We start from the raw sequence: 25,429 nt of genomic DNA on the forward strand, positions 1-25,429 counted from the left end.
AAGGAAGGGTGCATGAAAATGCAGCGAAACATACTGTATGGCCTAATAATCCGCAGAAAGAGAAGAAATCAGAACCTGTATCCATGCAGAGCAACTAGTTACTTTAGCATTCTCTACTGACTTTTAAAACAGAGATTATTCAAATTTGGCAGCAGAGAAAAAGACTAGGACATACTGGTTTGTGAGATTTGCATTTAAATTTTCGTAATAGTGAGTGGTAAATTGATCTGTTCACATACATTTTTCAATTTAAAATCAGTGGTCAAATATGTGGAAGTCACCAATGAAAAAACCAGTCCACACTCAAATGATCACAAAGTAACATTAAAAAAATGCTACACTTAAATTATGAGTGTGAAGGGAGGGTCCTTGTCAGACTTTTTCTTGCTGAGTTCAAGATGCCACTTTGAGAATTCTTACTTATGCATTAGGACAGGTTTGTATGTATGTGTGTGCTGATCAATTCCATAGCAACTGTGGGGAAATAATAGATATGTTCTATTTCAAACACAGAATAAATCATCTATAAAGAACACATGGCCAATGCTTTCACTGGAGCTGAGAAAACTAATATATTTGAGAACCAAACCACATCTGTTAACCACAACTAAAATTTGAAGAATAGGGTTGTTTTCTTTTTAAATGCTACTGTTTTAGAAGAAAGAAATTTGTACTGACAGTTATAACTATACAATTCTAAAACTACATAGGTAAAAGAGACACAACTGTCTGTGGTCCCAGCACCAATTTTTAAGCATATACAAACCTTGAAAACTGCTCACCATTTAAAATCTGAAGAACTTATGCAAAGTAGATGAGTTCTAACTCACCCAAGCTAGCTTAACTTTAACATTTCCTAGTTTTGGTTGAACTATACTTTAAGCCTTTACCTTTTATAATCCATTATTAATAGTGAATAAATGTCTAGACAAAGACAACTCTACAGAAATTTGACTCATAAAACTCATTCAATACTCTCAAACACTGAATGGTTTGTTTTTTCTCTAGGTTTTGAAAATCACAAACAGCAACATATATTTCCATAAAATGTTTTGAAATAAGACTAAGTTTATTTCTGCTGCCAAGTTTGGTGACCCTAGTTTCGTTAGACTTTTAGGTAACCACCAGCTTTTAAAAGATGCAGCCCAAGTTAAAAGATTCACCATTCTTTAGGGATAGGAAGATGTGGGAAGGAGATTCGTTAATATTTAATTTAGCTCCCAGAAAAGCTCCTGTTAAACATGGAGTTTGCCTTCTATTTATAAAAGACCTCAGATGTTAATGAAAAAAGTTGACGTGCAAAATGCATCAAAAGACAGTTATTAGAGTAGAGAATAATATTAATTAAAAAAATTAAATTATGATTCTTTTACCTGCTAAAACAAGAACATACATTAAAACAAATTTATCAAACAGCAAATAAAAAATCAACATATTAGAAACTGGTAGTGTAATGAAACTAGTCTAAAACCAAGACAGAGAGGGAGAAACACAGAGACAATGGGAAGAAAAGACATTTTAAAAGGAAAGGCATCTTGCACCAGTATCAAGCAAGATAACCAAAGGTCCAATACACTTTTTACAAAATAGATTGATAAATGACAGTACTCCTCCCCCTGCAACTAACTCTGCATTAAGGCAATGAAAATGGGCAATAGTCATTTCTGTCATTTAACCTATACAATCTAAGTCCCTAAGTGGCTAACTGGTAAAATTATGCCACAAAGTAAATGAATGGCAAATAACTGTAACTAACTTTATGCATATAAAGTAAAAAAAATTTAAACATATTTATGCTCTGAGAAGCATATGTTGTTTAGTCACAATATCTTTTCATTTGAAAATATTAAGTATGCCGATAACTTCTAACTGAAGTTAAAGTAATCCTAAATTGTAAGGGACTACTTGGAAGGAAAATAAAAAACTTGCAAATTATCCTGCTTCTTCAAGCCCGCACAAATTTAAAAAGCGCTAGAATGTTACATTTTTAGTTCAAAGATCATTTGAGTGATAGGTTTAAGATGTTTGTTTTCCTATTTAACTGGTACATCTGAGCTACATAATTCTTTAAATTTAAAAACTTTTTTGGCATTCAAACTTGTTCCAGACATGCTATTTCTTCTTTAATCTGTAGGTCTGTACATTTTTACATTTGCTTCCATTTATTTGAAACGATAAGAGGAATATTTATCATCTATGAAAATAAACAAACATCTCCAGACACATAGCTTTTGGCACAATATAAGCATCTGGCACAGTAGATTATACATGTTTGTTAGATGAATGTTCGGTAAAAGAAGGGAAAAAGGCATCTAGAAAATTCTGTATAGTAAAAATATGAAAAGACAAAAAATGAATTTTTGTGGACTAACATGATCTGAGATGAACAACATCTGAAGACTTCCAACTTTCTGCAGCCTTTTTCATACAGCATTAGAAAGGGTATTAATAGAAGGGGAAGTTCCAGTGAGTATAATAAATAGGAAATTGGCACTAGTCTCCCAAAAATTCAATCTTATTTTTAAAAATACTTGTTTGCCTGTGCAAAATTATTATACAACACTTGCTCCAAGTCTCCTGGGTAGGGTTAGTCTGAAGAATTTTTAAAAATTTCTTGAATCAAAAGTTCAGAAGTGGTCAATCTTCCTTCAAAGTTCAAAAGTTTAAGTATGTCCAGAAAAGCAATCCAAATATGCATAATTTCATTTTAGTTGTCAAAGACCACAGGGAAATAAGGATTTTTAAGAGATATGCAAAAGGGTTTCATAAACTTTAAACATTAAATATAACATTGTTATGATTATTACGAAATTCAATTTGACCCCCTATTGAGGACTGAATTGTTTCCTGTATATTTATTCCAGAAATATTTTTTGAGTGGCTACTATGTGCCAGACACTGTTCCAGGCATAGATATAATTTTTCAAACAGCAATTTGGTTCCGATTTCTGGTAAAAATAAAAACTTATTTTTTCGATAATTTTATTATTTAAATAAGTCCTGTATCTCAAATAACCATGCTTACAGTTTCCAATTTCCTTGGTTAAAACCAAAAGGTAAAATAAAAAAATTCACTCAACTAAACAATCAGTTTTAAAACTAGACGGCTTCCCTGGTGGCTCAGTGGTTAACAATCCGCCTGCCAATGCAGGGGACACAGGTTCGAGCCCTGGTATGGGAAGATCCCACATGCCACGGAGCAACTAAGCCCGTGCGCCACAACTACTGAGCCTGTGCTCTAGAGCCCGCATGTCACAACTATGGAAGCCTATGCACCTAGAGCCCATGTTCTGCAACAAGAGAAGCCACTGCAACGAGAAGCCCACGCACCACAACGAAGAGTAGCCCCTGCTCGCCGCAACTAGAGAGGGCCCAGGCACAGCAATGAAGACCCAACGCAGCCATAAATAAATAAACAGACAAATAGATAGATAAATAGAGGCAGGCACTCTGCCCTTACTAAAAATAAATAAATGAATAAAAATAAAACTAGACAGTGAATAGTGGCTATCTCTGGGACTGCAATAGATTTTATGTACTGTTTTTGTTCATTTGTATTTTACAGAATGAACATATACTACCTATGTAATAAAGAGAGGTTTCTAATTAAAAGTAGGTTAAAGAAAACTAGACAGTGAAGAGGACTGACTGCTCATTAAACAACTAAATACCACTTCTTAATTATCTTCTGGGCAAACATAAACCATCCCTAGTTTTTCCTTATTTAGAGAGTAAACATGAAGCCATATGCTGAATTAAGACTTTCCAAAGGCTCATTCCACAGTGACCTTCCAAATGTTAAGTTTATGTAGGCTCTAAGATTTTAATAACTATTTAAGGTTTGTTTCAGGTCTATCTAGTCTATTCACTGATTCATCTGTTGTTTTCAGTTATTAGCATTATGATGTTTAATGACTAGTAGGGCAAATCATTGCATTACTTTTTAAAATGTTCTTAGAAAATCTTATTCTATTACTGAACTTAGAATTATTTTGTTAAATAAGAGATTGAATTTAAATTTCCTGGAAAACTGCATTATCTGAGGCTGTATTTAACTGGGGACTATATTTACATGGACACGGCAAGTCTATAAATTATTATATAAAGTCCCTTTAACATTAATGATGATTAAATGGAGAGCACAGATAGACTAAGAAGGGCTTCAAACATTTAAGAATTTAAATGACCAAAATCTGCAGTGAAGGGTATGTATGTGTGTCTATATATTGTTTTGTTTTTTAGTTTTTTGCATACCATAATCAGTTATTTTTCTCCTCCTCTCCTTTCTATAACAGATTCAGACATTTGTTCGAAAACATAATCCACTTCTCTGAGTTGGTTGCTTCCTTGACTTTGTATCTTTTATATTGGGGAACTGTATGTAAGAGGTCATATAGAATGTACCAAGAAGCAGAAAAGTTTTGATTAAGCAAATTGAGGGGGAAAAAAAGCACTCATTAGTAGCCAAATTTGTGGCAGCCCACCATACCAGCAAACCCAAAGCAACAAGTATTTAATGCTGTCCTGGGGCAAGGGCATGCAAAAGTAATGCTTAAAGCTTTCACAGCAAAGGGGGAAAAGGCCACACATTGGAGAGAAGGTTGTGAAGAGGGCTGTCAGAATTTAAGAAACATTCTTCAAACCTATCCAAAATATGAAGTTAACACTTTAATCTTAACATTTATGAACTCTGAACTCATTCTCTCCTTTTATTAAATACACAGGCATGTGCCTGGGATGTGTTCTATGGCATAATAGGCAAAACAGACATTATTTATTCTGGAAAAGGACTCTCCATTTCAAGTATGCTGAAGTTTGTGCAAAAGGCAGGGAAATACATTGTTTATGTTAGAGGAGTATAGAGAAGGAAACTGCGGAGTAGCAGTAATGATAATTAAGTCTCCCCAAAATGTAAACCTCACCTGCTGTCAACACAGATATCTCTATTTTATACTTTTTCCTGGAGAGCTGTTTCCTATAGAGTTAAAATCAGTAATTTATAACCCAGTTGTCACAGTTAGGTTAAAAGACTAACTGTAAGAGTTTTATCCTGGTTTTAGAATATTATTCATCTATAAGAATTCATACCATTTGTTTAATATGGGTTCTGAATTAAAAGTATCTTTTATATAATGTCTGGCCTAAATTGAAGAAGTTGGTCATTGTAACTTACAACTTTGGATGGACAACGTGAAATGCTCTTTATTAATTAGCCCACATATTTTGCCTTAAGAGAAATACTGTTCTTACTGGATAGTGGGTCACTAAAATTTACTGAGCAAAATCTTCTGAGAAAATATTTACAGCATATAGATCAACACTGGCAACCATCAAATACATACAGCTTTCAATCTTTTTACAGCATCTTCACAGATGTGCATTCCTCTTGATTCATCAACTTCTACATGCCCAAGGTACTGTAGAAAGAAGAGAAAAGTTACAGCTATTGCTGTTTACTGAGTAGCTGCTATATGGCAGATATTACATGGTAGAAAATTGAATATTAAAATTCCTGCACTCAAGAAACTCACAGCCACTATAGAAGAGTTAAGGTAATGTTACTTTACTTACCCTCAGTGTCCTCATGTGACTGAGATTTAGAATAAAGGTCTCCAAGAGCTGTTATAGAGGAGTAGGAGAAAAAGTACATGATAAGCACTAAATGTTACCTGAATCTATTGGATCTGAGGCATAACAGCCTATGCTAGACACAGTTACTATATCTCTAAACATAAAAATAGTCCTAAAACAAAGTGTGTGTGTTTGTGTGTGTGTGTGTGTTGAAAAGGTACAAATAAAAAAACAGTTACTCAAGGGCTGAAGAGATCACATACTCCTTTTATGGGAAGCACATAAGAACAGGGCAGAAAACTAAAATTTTAAGAAGGTAGTGAGTGCATCTGAGCTTTAGAAGATGTGCAGAACTTGAAGAAGCTGTATTGGAAAGGTTGGGAACCTATTTTAGGCAGGTAGAATTTAACAAAAGCTATAGGTGTAGAACAGAGTAACTATATATCAGCAAATATTCCTGTCTGGCAAGAATATGAGGTATTTGCAGCTGGGGAATTTGAACACTGAAATGAGTCTGTACTTAATCCTAGAGGCAATGGAGAGCTAATAAAGCTTTTTTGGGTTTGTTTTTGCAAGGTAGTAATATTATTCAAATTGTACCTTAGTATGGGAATAGTCTTGGGTTAGAAAGCACAAAGGATGATGGCAATATCACAAGTGCTCTCTTTTAAAAGGAAATTTAGAGTCTGGTTCTGGGTAAGATGGAGTAGACATACATTACCCTGTCCCACCCTCCGAATGAAACCATAAAACCAGAACAGAATACATGGAAGCACCTATTTGAGTTCTCTGTAAAGAGTATAAGATGAATCAGAGAAGAATACCAGAATTCAAGGTATTTCTGAACTGGCAGGGAGTTTACCTTCCCTGCCCCTCCTCCCCTTTGGTACCTCCAGCCTGAACTTTACACAGCCAGATATCCAAGTGAGTGCTATGGCACAGACAGAACTCTGGGAAAAGCACTCTAGCTCTGGCCCAAGGACCAGGTAAGGTAACTCCTTATCCTCAGAGAGTATAGGAATCCCCCTCCCTTTTATTTATCTTTTTTTGAACTTTCACACCCCAGTCCCCAGGAAATTCCGTGGTGGTGTCGGTGGTAGCAGCAAGGGAAACCTGCAAGAGCCACACACCTCTGAGAAAAGGCGGCTGTCCTCCATTTAAAGAGACTGTGATTCCAGGAAGGTGGGCCAACACCTCCACCCCCCTTTCTGCTTCCCCCGCCCCGAATCTCCCACCATTTGGCCCTGGATGAAGATGAAACAGTAGTAATTCATGGGCACAATAACCAGTGCCCTACGAAACACAGGCATGGAGAGTTTAAGTAACTTGCCCAAAACCATTCAGCTAGTGAATGCTCAAACCCAAGCAGCCTGACCCAGGACAGTCCTATAATGCTCATATACTGAATTTTTCATTTTTACCCCTATCTTTCCAATACTGAATAAATGCATAAAACCAACATATTAAAATCAATTTAGGAAACTGTTGGACTTTAGGTAGCAAAATACCTAAGGTATCAATCATAAAGATCATATAAGACTAAGGACATTAAAGAATTGTAACAGCTATAATTTTGAATAAACATTATACAAAGCAGCAAGAATGCTCAGTTTTAAGTGAATCAAATAATATATATATTCAGTTATATATATTATATATATTCCTTTTCAGATTCTTTTCCATTACAGGTTATTACAAGATATTGAATAGCTCCCTGTGCTACACAGTAGGTCCTTGTTGGTTATCTACTTTATACATAGTAGTGTGCATCTGTTAATTCCAAACTCCTAATTTATCCCTCCCTTCTCCTTTACCATCTGGTAACTGTAAGTACATTTTCTATGTCTGTGAGTCTGTTTTGTGAATAAGTTCATTTGTATTGTTTTTTTAGATTCCACATATAAGTGATATCATATAATATTCGTCTTTCCCTGTCTGACTTATTCACTTAGTATGAAAATCTCTGGGTCCATCCATGTTGCTGCAAATGGCATTATTTCATTCTTTCTTATGGCTGAGTAATATTCCATTGTATTTATGTATCACATCACCATATCCATTCATCTGTCGATGGATACTTAGGTTGCTTCCATGTCTTGGCTATTGTAAATAGTGCTGCTATGAACACTGGGGTGCATGTATCTTTTTGGTTTTTTTTTTTTTTTTTGGCCACGCCATGCAGCATATGGGATCTTAGTTCCCCAACCAGGGACAGAACTTGTGCCCCTGCAGTGGAAGCACGGAGTGGTTAATCACTGGACTACCAGGGAAGTCCCTGCACGTATCTTTTTGAATTACAGTTTTCTCCAGATATATGCCCAGGAGTGGGATTGCTAGATCATATGGTAACTGTATTTTTAGTTTTTTAAGGAACGTCCATACTGTTCTCCATAGTGGCTGTACCAATTTATGTTAACACCAACAGTGCAGGAGGGTTCCCTTTTCTCCACACCCTCGCCAGCATTTATTATTTGTAGACTTTTTGATGATGGCCATTCTGACTGGTGTGAGGTGATACCTCATGGTAGTTTTGATCTGCATTTCTCTAACAATCAGCAATGTTGAGCATCTTTTCATGTGCCTGTTGGCTATCTGTAGGTCTTCTTTGGAGTAATGTCTATTTAGGTCTTCTGCTCATCTTTTGATTGGGTTGTTTGTTTTCTGATATTATTGTGTATGAACTGTTTGTATATTTTGGAAATTAAGCCCTTGTTGATCACATCGTTTGCAAATATTTTCTCCCAGCCCATAGGTTGTCTTTTCATTTTGTCTATGGTTTCCTTTGCTGTGCAAAAGCTTCTAAGTTTAAGTCCCATTTGTTTACTTTTGCTTTTATTTCTTTTGCCTTGGGAGACTGATCTAAGAGAATATTGCTACGATTTATGTCAGAGGATGTTTTGCCTATGTTCTCTTCTAGGAGTTTTATGGTGTCATGTCTTGTATGTAAGTCTTTAAGCCATTTTGGGTTTATTTTTGCATATGGTGTGAGGGAATGTTCTAATTTCATTGACTTACACGCAGCTGTCCAGCTTTCCCAACACCACTTGCTGAAGAGACTAACTTTTCTCCAATGTGTATTCTTGCCTCCTTTGTCGAAGATTAATTGACCATAGGTGTGTGCGTTTATTTCTGGGCTCTCTATTCTGTTCCACTGATCCATATGTCTGATTTCATGCCAATACCACATTATTTTGATTACTGTAGCTTTGTAGCATTGTCTGAAGTTGGGGGGGTGGGGTTGTGCCTCCAGCTTTGTTCTTTTTCCTCAGGATTGCTTTGGCAATTCCGGGTCTTTTGTGGTTCCATATAAATTTTAGGAGTATGTGTTCCAGTTCTGTGAAAAAGTCATGGGTAATTTGATAGGGATCACATTAAATCTGTAGATTGCTTTGGGTAGTATGGCCATTTTAACAATATTAATTCTTTCAATCCAAGAGCATGGGATATCTTTCCATTTCTTTGAATTGTCTTCTATTTCCTTCATCTATGTTTTATAGTTCTCAGCATATAAATTTTTCATCTCCTTGGTCATGTTTATTTCCAGGTATTTTCTTTTTTGATGCAATTTTAAACGAGATTTTTTTTTAAACTTTCACTTTCTGATATTTCGTTGTTAGTGTAAAGAAATGGAAAAGATTTCTGTATGTTAATCTTGCATTCTGCTACCTTGCTGAACTCATTTATCAGTTCTAATAGTTTCTATGTGGAGTCTTTAGGGTTTTGTATATAAAGTACCATGTCATCTGCATATAATGACAATTTTACCTCATCCCTCCTAATTTGGCTACCTTCTGTTCCTTTTTCTTGTCTAGATTAGAAAAATTTTAATTCAAAATTATAGGCTGTCAGAAATGTCAAGTGTTTGGTGACTCTGTGAACTCGTTCTAGATGTTGAGATTGAGCTCACACCCAGAAATAATAGAATACTTTGTCACTGAAGACTGCTTTTCATCATTCAGTCAGATGTTACAGTGATATACTACATATTACACTCAAATCCTGGAAAGTTGTATTTTTCAGCTTGGAGACAGTGATGAATGGCCATTTAAATAATTCTTTGAATTCGGCTCTAGAAAATATTCCTTCATGTTCTGTTGATATTTGGCCTTCTTCAAAGCCTAATAATATATTCTTAATTTCTTGGTCCAATAAGTAAAGAAAATCAAGTACTGGGAAAGAGTAAAATCTCAGCAATTGAGCTCTCAGCATTGCTGTTCTAACATTTTAAGAAATTCTGACATCTCATTCTGGGTACCTTGCCACATATACTATCAATTTTTAAAAATTTGTTATTTTGTTTTTTAATTTATTCTCTATCCTTGATCACTGACTCAATGCCAAATATGTATTTTTAAAAATTACATTATCCTGAATTTTCTATTTTGCTCTACCAATATTTCTATTTTGGCACAAGCTGCTATTTTGATCATTATGTTAACAACTGCTTTGGCATAATCACTTTCGCTAATTTTTATCCCACAGAATTTTCCTGGTTATTTCCCATGTTTATTCTTTGGGATCAACTTTGTAGTAATTTTGTTCAGTTGTTGACAAATAAAACCTTTGGGATTTTAATTAAGATTGCCTTAAATTCACTGGTTAATTTGAGAAAAACTGACATAAAATTGACCCATTCCATCTAATACTATTTATTCAAGTCTTTTATGTCTCTGAAGTTTTAAGGTAGGCTTCAAATACACATTTTCCAGATTAATAAGTATTTAATAATTTTTGTTGCTACTGTGAACTGGCTTTACACCCATTATTTATGTATATATTTGTGTATATATATTCTTTTAAAAGACTTTAGTTTATAGAGCAGTTTTAGGTTCACAGGAAAACTGAGCAGAAAAGTACAGAGTTCCCATATACCCTCTGCACTGCCCCCCCAGCTTCCCCCACTATCACATTCCACACCAGAGTGATACATTTGTTACAATCAACAAACCTATAGTTTATCCACAGTCTATATTAGGTTTTACTTTTGGTGCTGTAAATTCTACGGATTTTAACAAATGTATAATGACATGTATTCACCACTGTAGTATCATACAGAATAGTTTCACTGCCCTAAAAATCCTCTGTGTTCCTCCTATTCATCTCTTCTTCTCCCCTAAACGCTGGCAAGCACTGGTCTTCTTACTGTCTCCATAGTTTGGCCTTCTCCAGAACTGTCATGGAGCTGGAATCATACAGTATGTAGCCTTTCCAGACTGGCTTCCTTCACTAGTAATATGCATTTAAGGTTCCCCATGTCTTTTCATATATTCCATTGTCTGAACATATCACAGTTTATTTATCCATTCACCTGCTGACAGACATCTTTGTTGCTTCCAAGTTTGGCAATTATGAATAAAGTGGCTATAAACATCCGTGTGCAGGTTTTTGTGTGGACATAAGTTTTCAACTCATTTGGTTTGAGTGTGATTGCTGGGTCATATGGTAACTGTACATTTAGTTTTATGAGAAAACTTCTCCTAAAGTCTTCTAAAGTGGCTGTCCCATTTGCATTCCCACCAGCAATGGATTACAGTTCCTGTTGCTCCACGTTTTAACCAGCATTTGATGTTGTCAGTGTTCTGGATTTTGACCATTCTTGATAGGTGTGTAAAATCATTATATTTTTATTTGTATATAATTTGTCTTTCCCTCTCTGGTTGCTTTCAAGATTTTCTTAGTCTCTGATATCTACAGTTTCATTCACGTGTCTAGGAAACAGACTTTTTTTTTTAGATTGAGATATAATTCACGTACCATACAATTCACTCAACGTGCACCACTGAGTCATCAATTAATTTTTTTTAATTGTGGTGAAATACATATAACATAAAATTTGCCCCAAAAAGTTGCCATTTAAACTATTAAGTGTATAGTTCCGTGGTATTTATTATATTCACGATATTGTACAACCATTACCACTACCTATTTCCTGAACTTTTTCATCACTCCAAACACAAACGCTGAAAACATTAAGCAATGACTCCCAAGTTCTCCCTTCCTTCAGCTCCTGGTAATCTCTAATCAACTTCCTGTCTCTATGAAATTGCCTATTTTAGATGTCATATAAGTGGAATCACAATATTTGTCATTTCATGTACAGCTTATTTCACTTAGCATAACGTTTTCAAGGTTCATCCATGTTGTAGCACATATTAAAACTTCATTCCTTTTAATGGTGGAATAATATTCCATTCTATGCATATACCACATTTTGTTCATCCATTCACCTATTGACAAAACACCTGGGTTGTTTCCACCTTTTGGTTATTATGAATAATGCTGCAATGAATGCTGACATATAAGTATCTGTTTGAATCCCTGCTTTCAATTCTTTGGGCATATGCCTAGGAGTAGAATTACTGGGTAATTATATGTTTAGCTTTGTGAGGAACTGTCCGTTTTCCATAGTGTTGCACTATTTTACATTCCCATCAAAATGTATGAGCGCTTCAATTTTTCTATATGCTCATCAGCACTTTATTTTCCTTTAAAAAAAAAATTATACCAACCTAATACGTGTGAAGCATATCTCGTGATTTTGATTTGCATGCCCCTAATGACTAATAATATTCAGCATCTATATTTTCATATGCTAATTGGCCATTTGTATACCTTCTTTAGAGAAATGCCTAGTCACATCCTTTGCCCATTTTAAAAATTGGGTTTTACTCTTTAGATATATGATCTCCAAATATTTTCTGCTATTCTTTGGGTTGCCTTTTCACTTTCTTTCTTCAAAAGAAAACGTCCTTTGATGCATAAAATTTTTCAATTTTGATGAAGTTCAGTTTATCTATCTTGGGCTTCCCTGGTGGCTCAGTGGTTAAGAATCCACCTGCCAATGCAGGGGACACAGGTTCGAGCCCTGGCCCAGGAAGATCCCACATGCCACAGAGCAACTAAGCCCATGTGCCACAACTACTGAGCCTGCGCTCTAGAGCCCGCGAGCCACAACTACTGAAGCCCGTGCACCACAACTACTGAAGCCTGTGCACCCTAAAGCTTGTGCTCCACAACAAGAGAAGCCACTGCAATGAGAAGCCCACGCACCACAATGAAGAGTAGCCTCGCTTGCCGCAACTACAGAAAGCCCACGCACAGCAACAAAGACCCAAAGCAGCCAAAAATAAACAAACAACAAAAAAAATTTATCTCTCTTTTCTTTTGCTGCTCATGCTAAGGACTCCACTGCCAGATCCAAAGTCATGAAGATTTACCCCTATGTTTTCTTCTAAGAGTTTTATGGTTTTTACTCTTATATTTAGGTCACTGATTCACTGAGTTAATTTTTTACATAGCCTGAGGCAGAAATCCAACTTCACTCTTTTTCATATGGAAATCCAGATGTCCCAGAACCACTGGGTGACAAGACAATTTTTTCTCCATTGAATGAACTTTGCACACTTGTCAAAAATCACTTGGATGTAGATGTATTAGACTAATTTTTATTTATCCCATTTGCTTCTTCAATCTGAGGATTCAAACACTGCTCTGAATGAACTCATCCTCCTCTCTCTTCCTGGAGCTTCCATTAGGTCTGCTAGTGTCATTGGACTTTTAAATTTGTTCATCCATGTTTCTTAACCTCTTTTTCATATTTTCTCTTTATCACCTTGTGCTGCATTCTGGGTAACTTCATCGAATTTATTTTCCAGTTTACCAACTGCCTTTTCAGCCAGCTCTAATTCACTATTTAATCTATTTACTAAGTTCAATTTCAGGAACAGTATTTTTCATTTTTAGAAGGTAAGATTTGATTCTTTGTCAAATCTGCCCATTCCTTTTTTCACTGTTTTATTTTTTTCCTATGGTATGAATTCATTTTTTGGTTTCTAATAATTTTATATATACACATTTTATAGTCTCCTCTATAGCCTATTATTTCAAGTTCTTAGAGTGTTAATCCTCTTGTTGATCTTTATTGTATAATCCTTTACTGTATCTGCTGATCATTTCCACATATGATTTAAAACTTTAAAAAAACTGTAAGCTCACCTCTAGTGAAGCTCAATTTTTGTAGGGAAATTTCATGCATTCTACATTGTGGAGTAGTTTTACATTTGCTTCTAAAAGGTACCGCAGATGTTTACTGCCTAAGACCTACTGTATATTAATTTGAAGATTCTTACATCATGCAGGTTTTAGCACATCAAGTCCAAATCCATGGTTTCAATTTTTCCTGGCAGATTCCTTTCCTCACCCAAGTTCTGGGTAGAGGGATGTTTCCTTTTTTGTTTTTGTTGTGTTTTTTTTTGGCTTTTCCTTCTAGTTCTCTATTTCACTGCTTGTAAAGCCCACTGAAGGTTCTGTTCCATGCTGGGTTCTCAGTTCTAATTCTCTGCTTTTTATGAGTCCAGGACCTTCAGAATGGATGTTAAAACCAAAGGCTCTAGCTCACAAACCATTTCCCTCTTAGGCTGCTAGTGTGATTTCTGCCTTGCTCTCAAATTCCCTCTTAATTTCTGGTAACTGGAGATCTGTCTTTATCGAAAGCTCAGCTATGGTTTAAGAGAAAAGTTTGTTTGAAAATACAGTCAGCATTTCTAGATATTTGTATTGGGAGTATTACTATGTTAGCTTAATCCACATTCTGCCAGGATCTAAGACCTATAATATTTCCCAACTAAACTAACTGGTTTTTCTATCCACTGATTTCAGTCTATCTTAAAAGCAGCCAAAATACTAGAATTTCCTATCATTTTCAACAGTTTTTTGGGTTGATTCTCTTGGGTTTTTCAGATAGACATCATCTGCAGAAAAAGAAAATACAGAAAATATCTGGATTTCCCACATTTACAACTTTTGTTTATTTTCTTATCCAGAGGTACTTACTACCATTTCTCAATCACTGTCGAATAATAATGATGTTTAAGAACAACCTGACTTTCCTCCTGAATTCATTGTACATGTTTCACCATTATGCATGACTCTGGGATAGTTTTTCAGTCATTGAAAGAAAGTATTATGCTATTCTGATTTTGATAAGATTTATCAGGATGGAAAAATAATATTTTTAATGTTTCCATTTTACTGATATAATCCACATAACATAAAATTAACCATTTTAAAGTGAATAATTCAGTGGCATTTAGTATATTCACAAAGTTGTACAATCTCCACCTTTATCTAGTTCCAAAACATTTTTTATTTATTATTAGACAATAATTGCTTTACAATGTTGTGTTAGTTTCTGCTGCAGAGCGAAGTGAATCAGCCATATGCATACACACATTCCCTCCCTCTTGGACCTCCCTCCCTCCACATCCCACCCAACTAGGCCATCACAGAGCACCGAGCTGAGCTCCCTGTGCTATACAGCAGGTTCCCACCAGCTATCTATTTTACACATGGTAGTGTATTTATGTCAAACCTAATCTCTCAATTCATCCCGCCCCTCCTTGTCCCACTGTGTCCACATGTCCGTTCTCTATGTCTGCCTTTCTATTCCTGCCCTGAAAATAGGTTCATCTGTACCATTTTTCTGGATTCCACACATATGTGTTAACATACGATATTCGTTTTTCTCCTTCTGACTTACTTCACTCTGTATGACAGGCTCTAGGTCCATCCACATCTCTACAAATGACTCAATTTCATTTCTTTTTATGGCTGAGTAATATTCCATTATATATATGGACCACATCTTCTTTATCCATTTATCTGTCGATGGACATTTAGGTCGTTTCCATGTCCTGGCTATTGTAAACAGTGCTGCAATGAACATTGGGGTGCATGTGTCTTTTTGAATTATGATTTTCTTAGGGTATAGGCCCAGTAGTGGGACTGCTGGGTCGTATGGTAGTCCTATTTTTAGTTTTTTAAGGAACCTCCATACTGTTCTCCATAGTGGCTGTATCAATTTACATTCCCACCAACACTGCAAGAGGGTTCCCTTTTCTCCACACCCTCTCCAGCATTTATTGTTTGCAGATTTTCTGATGATGCTCATTCTGACCAGTGATACCTCATGGTAGTTTTTTTTTTTGCGGTACGTGGGCCTCTCACTGTTGTGGCCTCTCCCGTTGCGGAGCACAGGCTCCAGACGCGCAGGCTCAGCGGCCATGGCTCACGGGCCCAGCCACTCCGCGGCATGTGGGATCTTCTCGGACCGGGGCACGAACCCATGTCCCCTGCATCGGCAGGCGGACTCTCAACCACTGAGCCACCAAGGAAGCCCTCATGGTAGTTTTGATTTGCATTTCTCTAATAATTAGTGATGCTGAGCAACTTTTCATATGCCTCTTGGCCATCTGTATGTCTTCTTTGCTGAAATGTCTACTTAGGTCTTCCACCCATTTCTTGATTGGGTTGTTTGTTGTTTTGATATCGAGCTGCATGAGCTGTTTGTATATTTTGGAGATTAATACTTTGTTGCTTCATTTGCAAATACTTTCTCCCATTCTGAGGGCTGTCTTTTCGTCTTCTATGCAAAAGCTTTTAAGTTTAATTAGGTCTCATTTGCTTATTTTTGTTTTTATTTTCATTACTCTAGGAGGTGGGTCATAAAAGATCTTGCTGTGATTTATGTCAGTGTTTTTCCTATATTTTCCTCTAAGAGTTTTATAGTGTCTGGTCTTACATTTAGGTCTTTAATCCATTTTGAGTTTATGTTTATGTATGGTGTTAGGGAGTGTTCTAATTTCATTCTTTTACATGCAGTTGTCCAGTTTTCCCAATGGAGGCTGCTTTGTCTCCATTGTATATTCTTGCCTCCTTTGTCATAGATTAGGTGACCACAGGTACATGGGTTTATCTCTGGGCTTTCTATCCTGTACCATTGATCTGTATTTCTGTTTCTGCGCCAGTACCATACTTTATAGTAGCTTTATGGTCAAAACATTTTCTTTACACCATAAGAAGAACCTGTACCTATTAAGCATTTACTTCCCAATGCCCCTCCACACAGGCCCTAACAATCAATAACCTGCATTCTGTCTTTATGGATTTACCTATTCTGGATATTTCATATAAATGGAATCATACAATATATGACCTTTCATGTCTGATATATTTCACTTAGCATACTGTTTTTGAGGTCACCACATTGTGGTACGGGGTCACCACACTGTAGTATGTATGAGTACTTTATTGCTTTTTATAGCTGATGTATTTCCATAGTTTGTTTTTCCATTCTTCCACTGAAGGACATTTGGGCTGTTTCCACCTTTCAGCTATCATGAATAGTGGTGCTATTAGACATGAGTGTACATGTATTTATTTGAGTATCTGTTTTTGACTCTTTTGGGTATATACCTAGCAGTAGAATTGCTGAGTCATATGGTAATTCTATGTTTAGCTTTTTGAGGAGCCACTGAACTGCTTTTCACAGAAGCTGAACCATTTTGCATTCCCATCAGCAATGTAAGAGGGTTCTGGTTTCTTCACATGCTCATCAACACTTGATTTCCTTTTTGTTTTTTTAAGTATAGGCATCGAAGTGGACATGATGTGGTACTGCATTGTGGTTTTGATACGTATTTCCTTAATGACTAATGATGCTGACTATCTTTTCATGTGCTTGTTGGCCATTTGTGTATCTTCTTTGGAGAAATTTCTATTCAAGTCCTTTGTCCCTTTTTAAATCAGGTTCTTTTATATATTCTGGATACTAGACTCTTATCAGACATATGATTTCCAAATGTTTTCTCCCAGTCTGTAGTTCTCTTTTCACTTTCTTGACATCAATGCACAAAAGTTTTTAATTTTAATGAAGTCCAGTTCGTATATTATTTCCTTTTTTGCTCATGCTTTTGGTGTCATGTATATGAAGGTCACGAAGAGATCCCCATCTTATCATCTAAGAGTTTTATGGTTTTACTCTTCTAGTTAAGTTGTTGATCCATTTTGAATTAATTTTTGTATATGGTGTGAGGTAGGAGTCCAGCTTTTTTTTTTTTGGGGCCTCTCACTGTTGTGGCCTCTCCGGCTGTGGAGCACAGGCTCCAGACGCGCAGGCCCAGCGGCCATGGCCCACGGGCCCAGCCGCTCCGCGGCATGTGGGATCCTCCCGGACCAGGACAAACCCGTGTCCCCTGCATCGGCAGGCGGACTCCCAACCACTGTGCCACCAGGGAAGCCCCCAGTTTCATTTTTTGCCACGTGGAAATCCAGTTGTCCCATCACCATTTGCTGAAAAGACTATTCTTTCCCCATTGAATGGTCTCAGTACTCTTGTCAGAAATCAGTTGGCCATAGATGTTTAGGTTTATTTTTGTACTCTCAATTCTATTCTATTGTTCTATACATCTGTCCTTATGCCATTACTACAATGGTCTGATTACTTAAGCTTTGTACTAAGTTTTGAAATCAAAAAGTATGAGTCCTTCAATGTCGCTTCCATTGCAATGATGAAGTCTTTTTCCTCTTAGGTCCATCAATTTGATGAACTATATCAAATTTCCTAATACTGAATCATTTGTGGATTCTTGAGTTAAATCCTACTTTTAGATCCCATTTGTTCTACTTTTCTGCCTAGTTTTTCATCTATATTCTTAAGTGGAGCTGGTCTATGATTTTTTGTGTTTGTGCTATCTTTGTTAGGTAGTTGTATCAGGATTTTGTTAATGCCTTAAAAAAAATTGGAAACTGTCCTCTTTTTCTTCCCTTTCTTTCTCTATTTTTTCCCCCCATCAGCTCTGGTACACTTAAATAGCATAAGAGTTATTTTTCAAGGTTGTGAAAGAAAACTGACCTGTAAAACCATCTATACTAAGTCTTTTGGGGATAGCTTTGGAGTTTGCTTTTTTTTTTTTTTTTTTTTTTTTTGTGGTACGTGAGCCTCTCACTGTTGTGGCCTCTCTCCCGTTGCGGAGCACAGGCTCAGCGGCCATGGCTCACGGGCCAAGCCGCTCTGTGGTATGTGGGATCTTCCTGGACCGAGGCACGAACCCGTGTCCCCTGCATCGGCAGGTGGACTCTCAACCACTGCGCCACCAGGGAAGCCCAGCTTTGGAGTTTTAATAACTTTCTCTATTTCCTTCATGGTTAGGGGTCTATTCAACTTTTATGCTTGTACTTTAGCTAATTTTAATAATGCATATTTTCCTAGAATATTCTTAATCTAAATTTTCAAATTTATCAAACTATACAGTATTCACATATTTAGTCTGTAATTGGGTCTCGCCATTTTCTTTCTTTTCTTTTCTTTTTCTTTTTTTTTGCTGCGCCACGTGGTGTGTGGGATCAAACCCGCGCCCCATGCAGTGGAAGCATGGCATCTTAACCACTGGACTACCAGGGAAGTCCCTTCACACTTTCTTATCTCTAGTATCACCTATCTGTGTGTGTGTGGTGGGTGGGGGGGTTTGCCTGTGGGATCCCCGACCAGGGACTGAACCTGGGCTCTTGGCAGTGAACATGTGGTGTCCTAACCACTGAACCACCAGGGGATTCCCTTATATATGTTTTCTTTCTTGTTTTTTATTAAGGTTCATTTCTAATACTACCTCTGAGTTATTTAACCTCTGTTTCCATTTTATATTAATAATAAAATGAGAAAGTAGGGTTTTATGTTCTTTGAGTTACCTTTAGGTGCTGAGAAATGAATAGAGGTTTCAAAGTGTTTCCAAGGGATTTTATTCTATCATCTTGATCATCTCAACTGGTCACATATGGGTATTTATGCCAGGAAAAAAAAAAAACGGAGGGAAGGCTTGGTGGAAAGAAGAAAACAAATCTCATATATGGACTAACTCAGTCACATAATCTATTTTAGAAATGTGGAGATGGAAATCAGCCTTGTGTCTTATTAGACTATGAGAAAAACATGCCAATTGAAAAAACATTATTAAAGAGGTCTCTTTTCTTCTCTGAGACACTATCTCACTGAAGAACTGCAGCTGATTTATGCTTTAATGGCTAAAATATTTGACTCTGGAACTTCTTTTGTCTGTATACCATTTCCAAACCCCCTCTGAGTCAGGGGCTTTTATTCACAAAAAGTAGTTTAGAAAAACTAGTATGTGGAATTTCATTCTTGGATGAATTAAGTCATTTTTCTTTTCTTGAAAAAAATTATTTAAAAAGTAGATTTCCCCCCTGCTTTGACTGTTATCCATGAGAAGAAATTGCAGAGCTCTGATGTGAGAGACTGTACAGTCAGCAGTTCCCAGCATTAACAAAAAGTGACAGAATCATTAATTTATAAGAAGCTACAAGGCACATTATCACATACACATAGCCTATGTTATTTAGCAAATACAGGACGCAGATGTGCAGAACATGACATCAGAATTTGTTTAGGGTCTTTAATCAAAAAGGAGTAAATTAAAATGGACTATTCTTTAAGTATAAATTTGGAATAATACAATTACATTTGAACAAGTGATCTAAACTAAGTATATTCCCTGGTGGACCAGTGGTTAGGACTCCACACTTTCACTGCCAAGGGCCAGGGTTCAATCCCTCGTCAGGGAACTAAGATCCCACAAGTTGTGCAGTGCGGCCAAAAAAAACCCACTAAACTAAGCATATGTACTAAATCTAACCATGTAAATTTAAAGCTTAAAAGAACTTAAAGAGATCAAAAAACTTCACCTTCCAAATGAGACACTAGGTGTCAAAAAAGTTACGTGCTTTAGACAAGGTTATATAACTAGTAAATTAACAGGTGATAGGTCTGATAGTACTGAGAAGTACTAAACTACATGCATAATCAGGGGACCCTGCTACTTACCTGATCTCACCTCTACTTGTGCCATCTGCTCTAAACACACTGGCCTCCTTGCTGTGCCTCCAACATACCAGGCTTTCTCCTACCCCAGAGCCCTTGCACTTGCTGCCCCACTGTCTACAATCTGCTTCCTCAGACACCTGAATGTTGCTTTCTTACTTTTTTTGGGTCTTTCCTAAAAAATCACTTTTTCAGTGAGGGATTCCTAGAGCATCCTATTTTAAATCTCACCCTCCACATACTCCCTTAACACCTAATTCCCTTTTTGTATGCCAGGTACATTTATTTGTTCACTGTTAACACCCACTAGAATGTATGCACTGTGCAAGGATTTTGTCTGTTTTGTTCCCTTGTGTTCCCAGTGCCTAGATGCCTACAACACAGCAGGCACTCAGTGAATGTCTTTTGACTACATCAATGAATTACTGGACAGAGAAGGAAACGTACACATTACTTAGTGCTACATTAAACAATAATAAGAGTCATAATAATGAAAACTTTTACAATAAACTCAAGACAAAGAAAGGGAGACAATTTATGGTGTAGAATGCAAATATTATTGACCTATGTAATATTAAAAAGAAAAGCACAGTTGATATCAGTTTGAAGGTAAGAGAACAAAGGGTTTTAGTATTTTTATATTACATGGTAGGGAATGAAGACATACCATCTAAAATTAATAGAACAAAAATTTTATGAGTATAGGAAACCAAGAGAAAAAACTAAAAATAATCTAATCCCTGAAGTCTGCGTGGAGAAGGGGCACAGAGAAGATGGAAGGGCAGGATGTGTGGGTTAAATCATCCTTTCTCTTCTTTATAGTGGAGAACCAATGATAAGCATTGGTAAATGAAGAACAGACAGTAAAATCATATTATCTGAAGAACTTAAAATATTACCAATGGGAAGCAGAAATAAAAATGGTTAAGTGTCATTGGGGAGTGGGATTAGGGGTAGGGAAGGCACTGTTGTTTTTTAGCCACAAGCATATATCATATGAATGAAAAGCATATATCATGAAATTTTTTAAAGTTTACTTTATTAAAACAGTCTTGAATATAATTAATTTTTAATTCACACATTGTGTTATAAAATTATAACAGTGCTTAAGAACACAACCCTCTAAATCTAGACTGCCAAAGTTCAAATCCTAACTTCAAATAATCAGATATCATCAACTATTCCCTAACAATATCATGTAATATTACTGCATTTTACTCCACAAAGAAAATAAATTCTTAAGAGGTACTGAACAGACTAAATAGCCATTTCTCCAGAGAACACATACAGATGGCCAAAAGTCACATGAAAAGATGCTCAACAATGTTAATTATTAGAGAAATGCAAATTAGAGAAATGCAAATCAAAACTACTGAGGTACCACCTCACACTGGTTAGAGGGGCCACCGTCAAAAAGTCTACAAATAATAAATGCTGGAGAGGCTGTGGAGGAAAAGAAACCATCCTACATTGTTGGTGGGAATGTAAACTGGTGCAGCCACTATTTCGTTTTTTAAAAAACTAAAAATAGAGTTACCATATGATCCAGCAATCCCACTCCTGGGCATATATCCAGAGAAAACTATAATCCAAAAGATACGTGTACCCCAATGTTTGTAACAGCACTATTTACAATAGCCAAGACATGGAAGCAACCTAAGTGTCCATCAACAGATGAATGGGTAAAGAAAATGTGATACATACATACAATGGAATATTACTCAGCCATAAAAAAGAAATAATGCCATCAGCAGCAACATGGATGGACCTAGAGATTATCACACTTAGTGAAGTAAGCCATAGAAAGACAAATATCATGATATCACTTATATGTGCAATCTAAAAAAAAAAGATACAAATGAACTTATTTACAAAACAGAAATAGACTCACAGACATAGAAAACAAATTTAGGGTTACCAAAGGGGAAAGGGGTGGGGGGGGATAAAGTAGTAGTGGGATTAAAATATACATACTGGGCTTCCCTGGTGGCGCAGTAGTTAAGAATCCGCCTGCCAATGCAGGGGACATGGGTTTGAGCCCTGGTCTGGGAGGATCCCACATGCCATGGGGCAACAAAGCCCATGAGCCACAACTATTGAGCCTGCACTCTAGAGCCCAAGAACCACAACTCCTGAAGCCTGTGTGCCTGGAGCCCATGCTCTGCAACAAGAGAAGCCACTGCAACGAGAAGCCCATGTACCCCAACGAAGAGTAGCCCCCACTTGCTGCAACTAGAGAAAGCCCGTGCACAGCAACAAAAACCCAACGCAGCCAAAAATAAATAAATAAAATAATATAAATAAATTTTTTAAAAAACAGGTTTAAAAAATAAATAAATAAAATAAAATACACATACTAGTTTATATAAAACAGATAACCAACAAGGACCTACTGCAGAGCAAGGGAAGTATACTCTATCTTGTAATAACCTATAATGGAAGAGAATGTAAACAAAGAATGTATAACTAAATCACTTTGCTGTACACCTGAAACTAACACAACATTGTATATCAACTATATTTCAGTAAATTTTTTTAAAAAAGAGTTACTGAATAGAGTTGAAGCTTCTTTGTAAAGTATACAGCAAATCAGGAGTAACTGAAATGCTTGGGACAAATAAACCAGTAAACATTTCAAAATTTATGTTAAAAACTTATCTGAGGGCTTCCCTGGTGGCACAGTGGTTGAGAGTCCGCCTGCCGATGCAGGGGACGCGGGTTCGTGCCCTGGTCTGGGAAGATCCCACATGCCGCGCGCGGAGCGTCTAGGCCCGTGAGCCATGGCCCCTGGGCCTGCGTGTCTGGAGCCTGTGCTCCGCAACAGGAGAGGCCATAACAGTGAGAAGCCCGCATACCGCAAAAAAACCCCAAAACAAACAAACAAACAAAACTTATCTGAAATATCTCATTGCTCTGATCCAAGGACCGATTTTTCCAAATTTTTAATGTTTCAGAAAGAAGAGCAAATTACGATGTATTTGTCATTGTCAGAGTGCTAGCAAACGTAGATGTGAATACAATGTATCTGTTCAACCAACTGTCACTTCAGTCGATTTATTTCATTGGTATCACACGTGGCTGAACATTAAGTTTTACAGTGTGAGGCAGCTTTGAAACAAAACATTGCATATGCAGAAGATTGTCACACACAAGCAATAAAATTATAAGCAGCAGAAAATATCTCATCTCTTGGGATAAACAGAACTTTTAAAGCTGGGAGAGGTTGGTATAACCAGTGCATAAGTCCTCAGGCACCAAACATCTATCAAAAACTTCTTGGCTACTTTTCAAGAGAACACATTTAACTTGCAGTGTTAAAAAAATCAATTGAGGAAAACACCAAAACAATAAGAAATGCAGATTAAAAACTCAAGTATTCAGTTGTCATCTAACCAATAACAACAATCAGAGCAGCAGCAGCAGCAAACATTTATTGTGCATTCACTATGTGCCAGACAGTGTTGTATTTTTCATATACTGTATTTACTCATTTAATTTTCATAACACTATACTAATTCTAGTACTAGTTCTCATTTTGCAGATGAAAAACCTGAGGCACAGAGAATTTAAGTAATTTCTTTTTTAATTTTATTTTTTTATTGAAGTATAGTTGATTTCAACTGTTGTATTAGTTTCAGGTGTACAGTAAACTGATTCCATTATATATTCTTTTTCAGATTCTTTTCTCTTATAGGTTATTACAAAAGTGCAGTTCCCTGTGCTATACAGTAGGTCCTTGCTGGTTATCTATTTTATACATAGTAGTGTATATATGTTAATCCCAAACTCTTAATTTATCTCCCCCTTTCCCCTTTGGTAACCCTAAATTTATTTATTTTTATTTATTTTTTTAAAATTTCAAATCATATATTTAATAAAGTACATATATATATAGAATACATAAAGAGCTCTCAAAACTCAAAAATCTGAAAACAATCTAATTTTTCAAATTGGCATCAGATATGAATAGAAATTTTACCAAAAAAAAGTATGAATGGCAAGATAGTTACATGAAAAGATGCTCGACACTACTAGTCATTAGAGAAAAACAAATTAAACCCACAATGAGATACAACCAAATATCTTTAGAATAGACAAAATAATTAGAATTTTACAAACCTGACAATTCCATGTTCTGGTAATGATGTAGAATCACTGTAACACTTATATTTGTTGGTGGGAATGCAAAATGGTAGAGACATTTTGGAAAATAATTTGGCAGTATTTTACAAAGTTAAGCACAGATTTACCACATGGTCCGCAATTCTGCTCCTTTGTATTTACCTTATTAAAATGGAAACTCATATTTGTATGAAAACTTACACAATCATGTTTATAGGCTTTATCTGCAATCCCCCCAAGCTGGCCAAACCCAAATTTCCTCTAACTAGAGAACTAATAAATGTGGTACACCATACAATGAAATACTACTCTTCAATTAAATGCTAAACACAACAACATAGATGAATCGCATGTACATCATGTTAAGTGAAAGAAGCCATATTCAAAAAACAAAATATCATATGATTCCATTTATATGACTTTCTGGTAAAAGCAAAAATACAGAAGAGAAAAATAGATCGGTGGCCACCATAAGCTGGTGCTAAATTTATTTTTTATGTCTGTGCTTCTATTTCTGTTTTGTATATAAGTTCATTTGTATCTTTTTTTTTTCAAGATTCCACATATAAGCAATATCATATGTTATCTGTCTTTCTCTCACTGGCTTATTTCATATAGTATGATACTCTCTAGGTCCATCCATGTTGCTGCATATGGCATTATTTCATTCTTTTTTATGGCTGAGTAATATTCCAGTGTATGTATATACCACATCTTCTTTATCCATTCAACAGAGGTTAAGTAAGTTTTAAGAGAGATCACATAGTTAATAATAACTGGCATAGATCAAACTCAACTCAGGTAGTTTGGCTTAAAAGTATATGCTTTTACAGAAGTCTAGATGCCTCTCCAAAATTTTATTACAGAGCCACTGGAGGACAGGAAGCAGGTAAGTGATGTAACCATATGTGCAATTTAGAAAGATCACTATTATGCACTAAGACAACAGTTTGGCAGGGAAACAAGATCAAAAGCAAGAAAAACAGTCAAGAGTTCTTGTAATGGTCTGAGGGAGAAAACAAAGATGAGGACTTGATTAAAGCAGTGGCAGTAGGAAAAAGAACA

General features: G+C 36.2%; 1 protein-coding gene across 13 annotated transcripts in view; it reads right to left on the bottom strand.

Moving 5' to 3' along the window:
- The window catches only part of NUMB (NUMB endocytic adaptor protein), a 180,478-nt gene that overhangs the window by 32,617 nt on the left and 122,432 nt on the right, over window positions 1-25,429 (bottom strand). For all 13 annotated transcript variants that reach the window (XM_032624755.1, XM_032624752.1, XM_032624745.1 and 10 more), the window contains one exon: window positions 5,343-5,417. In XM_032624755.1, coding sequence (XP_032480646.1) covers window positions 5,343-5,417 — 75 coding nt within the window. The remainder of the gene's footprint in view (window positions 1-5,342; window positions 5,418-25,429) is intronic.

Source organism: Phocoena sinus, chromosome 2 (assembly GCF_008692025.1).
Source record: "Phocoena sinus isolate mPhoSin1 chromosome 2, mPhoSin1.pri, whole genome shotgun sequence".
In the NCBI taxonomy this organism is placed as follows: Eukaryota; Metazoa; Chordata; class Mammalia; order Artiodactyla; family Phocoenidae; genus Phocoena; species Phocoena sinus.